A 7,259-nucleotide genomic window follows, 5' to 3' on the forward strand; every position below is an offset into this window, starting at 1 on the left:
CTCAACACTTTATGAAGCTTGTATGAAGCAGCTTGTGTGCCTGTGTGCACGTGTGCGTGTGCGTGTGTGTGTGTGTGTGTGTGCGTGTAAGGAAGGGGGAGCGGCGGGTGCACATCCCCTCCGGTGACGAATAGTCAGTGTGGACGATGATGTGGAGTAATCTCATTCACAACAACATAGCCCAACCCCCCACCACACACACACACACACACACACACACACACGTACGCGTGCTCGCACACGTACGTGTGTGTGTGTGTGTGTGTGTGTGTGTGTGTGTGTGTGTCAGGCATTCAGATGTGTTAGAATTCCAAATCTGTCTGCAGGTGACGAGCGGAAGGGAAGAAGAGGATGGAAAAGGAGGAGAGAAGAAGAAACCCGATCTGATCCAATCAGATGTGGGAGCTGCTGCTCCAACCTGCTACTCCACACGCCTCCATCACCTCCACCCCCCACGGACGCTCCTTCCTTCCTCCCTGCGCCCCTTCCCAGCCCTCCTCCTCCTCCTCCTCCTGCAGCCAGGCAACAAGGCAAACAGTCCCTCCTCCTCCACCTCCTCCTGCATCCATCCATCCATCCATCCATCCATGCTTCACCCTCCCCTCCTCCTTCCTCTCCCTGTACTTACACGTCACCTCCATCTTTGCGATGCTCTCCACAAGCGGCCGGCGAACGGCGGCGCTTCTCCTCCTCCTCCTTTCTTCCTCCCCTTCCCCCGATTTCCCCTCAGAAAATTCTCCTCCGACAGAAGCAGACGACAGGAACCCAAAGAAACGGCGCGGATCCCGGCACCGACTCTGGGCGACGCGGTCCTGCCTCCCCCGCCTGCCTCCCCTCGGCGCCTCTAAGAGCATCAGCCAGCCTGCGCCGCTCCGCTTATGTTGATCTGCGGGGCTTAAGCCCTGATTGGACGGCGGCCACCACCACGGACGCCAATGGCGGCGCGGCGAGCGGGTCACGTGACGCATCGGAGCGTGCGTGCGTGCGTGCGTGTGTCTGTGTGTGCGTGCGTGTGTGTGTGTGCGGGGAGTGAAAGAGGTTTAGCAGAGAGAAGAGAGGGGGAGGGAAGGAGAGATGAGCGGAGGAGGAGGAGGAGGAGGAGGGTGGGGCAGGGGGAGGGGGCAGGGGGATGGAGGGAGAGGGGGAGGGGCTGCGAGCCACTACATCACTGAGGGTGTTTTGTTTTTTTTTTTCTAAAATGTATTTTTCTATTTTTCACACAACAGGAAGAGAAGACGGCTCTTCCTGTCCTCCTGCCGCCGAGGGGTGTGGGGGGGAGGGGCGGGGGAATGGGGGCGGATCTCAGTGCCTGCCTGCCTGCCTGCCCGCCTGCCCGCCAGCAGCAGCAGCAGCAGAGGCGGCGGCGGCGGCTGAAGAGACGGCGGGCGGAACTCACGGCGCCGCTCACCGGCAGCACGAGCGTCTCGGCCAGGACGGCCGTCATTGGACGCCGGTTGCCATGGAAACAGGGAGCAAACGGCCGGCTGGCAGCGAGAGCCGCGGCCTGGGAGCAGCAGGCCGGCCCTCCACGAGCTCCTCCACGCTCGTGCACACACACACATGAAGGAACGCACGCGCGCTAGCAGCGAGCAGCGAGCAGCGAGCAGCGTCCTCGGCTCCTCCGCCGTGTGTGAGCGTCCACGTCCATGACAGCCTTTTGTCTCTAAATGAGCTTAGAGTCTTAGTGTGTGTGTGTGTGTGTGTGTGTGTGGGCACGTGTGTGTGTGTGTGCAGGGCGGCCGAGGCCCAGTCAGGCGTGAAGCAGCGCCCCTTCTACGCCCCCCCCCCCCACCGCCTCCAGTCAGCAGTGAGGAAGCCCTCGCACGCTCGCAGCTCGCTCGACGCATTCATTTAAAAAAAAAAAAGAAAGAAAGAAAAAAAACCTGAACAAGGTGTTTTACAGACATGGCGTCATTAATGGCAGAGCAGGCTGTGGGGTGGGGGAGGGGAAGGGGGGGGCGGGCTGGGGGGTAGAAGACGGTGTGCAAATCCGCCCGGAGCGGCGGCAGGAAGTCGTTATTCTGCAGGTCGCAGGTCTGGTGTCAGTTGTCGACGCTTCCGCTACGACTCTCGCACAGACGATGCATCAGATCAACGAGTTTGTTTTTGTTTTTTTTCCACTGGACTCCAGCGAGGCAGCTTCCTGCTGTTAAACATCCCAAGCTAGCTATCGGGAAAAAAAAAGACGGGATTTTTTTTTAGCCCTATGTTTGCAGCCTCCTGCTAAAAAAACAAAAAAGAAAGATGTTTTGCTTGGACGCGTAGCTCCCTCATAAAAGTAGTGCCAGTCGTAGTGGCAGTAATGTTTTCTGCCCGTCTTTGACAGCGCGTGAATTAATCTCACCTGGTGGTGACGGGGACACATTGCACCTGCGGGTCACAAGTCATCGCTGGTGCGTTTACATTAAAAAAAAAAATAGGAATAAACAGAGGAGAAGGCAGAGAGGAAGTTTTTATGTGCCCAAACTTCTCCAATCCGAGCCAAACGTTGCTCGATCGTAAATTCCAAATCCACAGTAAATAAAATGATCCGTGCACCAAGCCTTCAATCAGAATAAATCATTGGGTCGGGAGTGGAGTCGTCGTGAGTTAGTTAGGAGTCGTCTAGTTTTCCGGAAACAGTAGAAGAAGAAGAAGAAGAAGAAGAAGAAGAAGAAAAAGAAGAAGAAGAAGAAGAAGCAGCTGAACTTCCGCCTGTGTTGGAAACAAACGCCGCGTTGTCTGCACGTCCTCGGCTCCTTCGCTCTTTGGGCCTCTCACACTTCATATTGACCTTTTAAAAATATCAGCAGCACACCGGTTCTGCTTCCGTCCCGTCACGTTTTCTGCTTCCCGAAAAACGACCAGCTGCCCGCAAAGACGGAAACGCATCACGCTGACGTGGCACACATGGCAAGTGGAGACCATTTTAGCCCAACCGGGAAGACCGGAGGGCCGGAGTGGGCGTGTACATGGACGCCATTCAGCATAATGAGCGGCATCCACCGCCTCTCTTTTGGAATGAAATTTCTCTCCGAAAGGACCGGGCCGCATCAGAATCTTCCAATTGACAGACGGACAGACAGACAGAGAGACAGAGAGGCAGGTAGAGAGACAGACAGGCAGGCAGACAGATAGATAGACAGACAGGCAGACAGACAGGTAGACAGACAGGCAGGCAGGTAGACAGACAGACAGGTAGACAGACAGGTAGGCAGGCAGACAGACAGGCAGGAAGACAGACAGGCAGGCAGACAGACAGGCAGACAGACAGATAGGTAGACAGACAGGCAGGCAGGCAGACAGATAGACAGACAGGCAGGCAGGCAGGCAGACAGACAGATAGGTAGACAGACAGGCAGGCAGACAGATAGACAGACAGGCAGACAGGCAGACAGGTAGACAGACAGGCAGACAGACAGATAGGTAGACAGACAGGCAGGCAGGCAGACAGATAGACAGACAGGCAGGCAGGCAGGCAGACAGACAGGCAGACAGACAGATAGGTAGACAGACAGGCAGGCAGGCAGGCAGACAGATAGACAGACAGGCAGACAGGTAGACAGACAGGCAGGCAGGCAGACAGACAGACAGACAGGCAGGCAGGCAGGCAGACAGGCAGACAGACAGACAGGCAGGCAGGCAGGCAGGCAGACAGACAGACAGGCAGGAAGACAGACAGACAGACAGGCAGGCAGGCAGGCAGGCAGGCAGACAGACAGACAGGCAGGAAGACAGACAGACAGACAGGCAGGCAGGCAGGCAGGCAGGCAGACAGACAGACAGACAGACAGATTCAAAGTTTCCCGACGAGTGATGAGGGGGGAGGAGACGCATCATCCGTCTCCGCTCCATCAGCACCGACATCCCACTGCTGCCTCCAAGGGAGGCGGAGGAGGAATCTGATTGGACGAGACACTTGGCGGAGGGTGTGTGTGTGTGTATGTGTGGTGGTGTGTGTGTGTGCGGGGGGGGGTGCTGTGCTAAATTCTACCACAAGATAAACCGTCCCGCTTTCCCGCACATTAGACGCAGCAGCAGCCGCAGCCACAAAGCCCTCCGGGTGGGGGGGGGGGAAGCTGCAAATTCATACTTTTATTTATCAGCCTTTAACGCTGAAACCTAAAATAATAATAACTGGAAAAAAAACAAGAAACTCGTCCACACACTTGGTCCACAATCCACCGTTTCCCCACTTCCTCAGGGGTAAACACTCTTTCTCTCCGCCTTCACATTCGGGTTTCGGCCCCAAAAAAAATCCAAAACTTAAGAACAAAGGAACTGCAAAACTAAAGAGGCCACAATTATTTTTCACTCCCGCCCAACCCTCCATCATGCACAGCATTTGAGCTTTGCTAGCATAGCACGTAGCAACGGTTTGGTTTTTCAACTCCGATGACGGACGTCAGATGAAGTTATGAAAGTGACGCCTGTCGACATCTCCGGCGTCTGACTCACGGGGTTGGGGCGGGGGGTCGGGGGGTGGGGGTGGGGGGGAAGGGTGGGTGGGGGTTAGCGGCTGCCAACGGAAGCAAGTCGGATCAGAACCTGCAGAGACTCAGAACAATCAGGATGCAGGCCGTTCAATTTTTTTTACCTTCTTCCTTCATATAGATATTATGGGGAGGGTGAGGCGGGTGAGGGGGGGGGGTTAGGACGCCAAACAGCATCTGCTGACTGGATACACAACACAGACAACACTGCCGTCTGGCCACGTCAGCCCAACGGCGGCACAGCACCAAAAAACGAAGATGTAGCAGCATAATTAGCGGCTCAGCCAACAGAAAGTGGCAAATGTTTGATCGGAGCCGAAGGGGGAGAGGAAGAAAAAACACATTGTGAGGAAAAAATTATCAAGAGTGAAAAAGAAAAAAAAAAAAAAGACCCCGGGATGTGTGTGCAGCTGACTGCATGAGGGGAGAGAGAGGGGGGGGGGAGAGAGAGAGAGAGAGAGAGAGAGAGAGAGAGAGAAGAGAGAGGGAGAGAGGGAGGGAGGGAGAGAGAGAGAGAGAGGGAGAGAGGGAGGGAGGGAGAGAGAGGGAGAGAGGGAGAGAGAGAGAGGGAGGAGAGAGAGAGACTCCCGGCACTTCCAGCAGCGTAAACAGGAAGTGGGCTGTGTGCACAAGGCTCGCAGAGCCGATGTTTGAATCCGGAACCTCCTGACGAACGACGCTGTGATTCCCGAGCGACTCCGGCAGAGAGACAAAAAAGATGCAACGCCCTGCGACTCGGACAGTGGAAGGGAGGCCACTGCCGTCTCAGCACCGTCAGCCGTCACACCTCCAGCAGCAAAGACTCCAAGACAAAACCCTGATCTTTCCTTCCAGGGCGCAAATGTGTTGGATACAAGATGCTACGGACCCCCCACAAACTGACTGAAAAATATTAATAAGTCACACAGTCCAGAACCAGTGTTGCCGTGACCTCCCACAATGCACCAGGCCCGACTCTCATATAATCCTACATCCGTTTCATCATCCCCCCCCTCCCCCCCTTCCTCCCTCCCTCCCTCCAGGTACCTTGTTGAAGTCCTCGCTGGTGGCTCTCATCTCCTTCCAGGTCTTGTTGAGCAGCTGGATGCAGATGCAGAAGAACTCCTCGAAGGAGCGGTCGTGGGTGAAGAACATGGGGTGGAAGTCGTGGCAGTTCTCGCTGGCTGCAGGGCGGGCGTCCAAAGAAAGAGAGAGAGAGAGAGAGAGAGAGAGAGAGAGAGAGAGAGAGAGAGAACTTCAGCACCGAGAGTTTCTGCTTGTAGGTCATCACAGAATTAAATTCAGGAAAAAGGTGCAAACAACTTTATGAGAATCAGAGCAACTTTGTCTGCAGTAGTCGGCACTGAAAGATCCAAGTGCACTCTGGGAGATGCAGTCCATCGTTAGCTAACACCGTGGACAGGCCAGGACTTCAACTTTGAAGACACTTTCAGCACTTTTTAAGTCTCCGGAGCGAAGCCTGTCAGTTGGTTCTTAGCGAGTGGACTTCCTGCCTCCACAGGAAGTTGCACAGATTAGAAAACGTGTCATCACAAACGGCGGTGGTCGAGTGATTCTTGATATTTTGGGGGGGGGGGGGGGGGGGGGCAATGACTCGGACGGCCGCTGCTGGGCCAACCACAGCCAGCCGTGAAATTGGACGGAGGAGGTCAAGAAGCAATTGAAACTTCACAGGGTGAGGAGCTGGGTGGGGGGGTGGGGGGGGTGGCTGAGCTTTGATTTGCAGCGATGGATTGGAGGTGAAGGAGGAAGCGAGCGAGTGAGTGTGGGCGGGGCTTCATCAGGAGACTAATGGAGGTGAGCCAGCAGCTGCTGACTGGCTGCTCAGTCAACAAGCACGGCGCCCTCCAGAGGGAGGGAAATAGATTCAATATGGTTTTTTTTTTTAAAAGGCATTTTAAAGAATCTACTGACTGCTGCTAAATGGTGTTTGGGGGTGGGGGGGGTCGTGACCTCTGAGCTAAACGGGCCAGCAAGGTTGAGCTGAGTCACACGTCAAGGCACATTTGGGTTGAGCTCCTCGGCAGGAGGCTCCTCCCACTGGGGGATGGGGACGGGGGGGGGGGTTATTTGGGACAGGAGCGACGTGGACGACTGAATATTTCATCAGAGATAAATGGTCCGAGAATGGAATCGTTCACGGCCGACCGGCCGAGCGAGCGAGCAGCGAGCGGGATCGCAGCGCAGCTGCTTCGCTTTTTAGTCAACTTTCTAAAAATAGTCCCAGTCTTTCTGAGGCTCCGCCTCTCATTTCTCACATCCTCTGCTGAAGACTGCGACTGCGAGTGTTTCCACCATCACCTGATCTCCAGGAAGCCGGTGGTCAGGAGCAGAATTCTGCGTATTGAGTGGATTTTATAGGATTCTTGGCAACCGAAAACAAACAACAAAAAACAAAGTAAAAGTTATGCACCAGTGTTACTATTCCAGTGCTCCACATCCTGCATGAGTGCTCTTTTACATCTAATCTAATAATATTCTTGGCTTTCAGACTGCAGCCACTTTCAGGCACTTTGTGTGAGAAGGTGGCAGCCGATGAGAAGCAACACTCTAAAACTGTCTGCACACTGCCACTCCTCCACTGCTGGGAAGCCACTCCTCCACTGCTGGGAGCCACTCCTCCACTGCTGGGAGCCACGCTCACTGCTGGGAGCCACTCCTCCACTGCTGGGAGCCACTCCTCCACTGCTGGGAGCCACTCCTCCACTGCTGGGAGCCACGCTCACTGCTGGGAGCCACTCCTCCACTGCTGGGAGCCACTCCTCCACTGCTGGGAGCCACACTCAC

General features: G+C 55.3%; 1 protein-coding gene across 2 annotated transcripts in view; it reads right to left on the reverse strand.

Moving 5' to 3' along the window:
* The window catches only part of elmo1 (engulfment and cell motility 1 (ced-12 homolog, C. elegans)), a 20,396-nt gene extending 14,739 nt beyond the window's left edge, over window positions 1-5,657 (reverse strand). Inside the window, exon 1 of one of the 2 annotated variants that reach the window (XM_076016066.1) lies at window positions 5,499-5,657. In XM_076016066.1, coding sequence (XP_075872181.1) covers window positions 5,499-5,606 — 108 coding nt within the window. In that variant the 5' untranslated portion in view covers window positions 5,607-5,657. Of the gene's footprint in view, window positions 1-628; window positions 758-5,498 lie in introns of those variants that run through there. The other variant, XM_076016067.1, reaches the window with a different exon arrangement.
* Window positions 5,658-7,259: the final 1,602 nt, after the last annotated feature.

Source organism: Nelusetta ayraudi, unplaced genomic scaffold, assembly GCF_046127955.1.
Source record: "Nelusetta ayraudi isolate G7.1 ecotype Tasmania unplaced genomic scaffold, CSIRO-AGI_Nayr_v1 ptg000212l, whole genome shotgun sequence".
Lineage (NCBI taxonomy): Eukaryota > Metazoa > Chordata > Actinopteri > Tetraodontiformes > Monacanthidae > Nelusetta > Nelusetta ayraudi.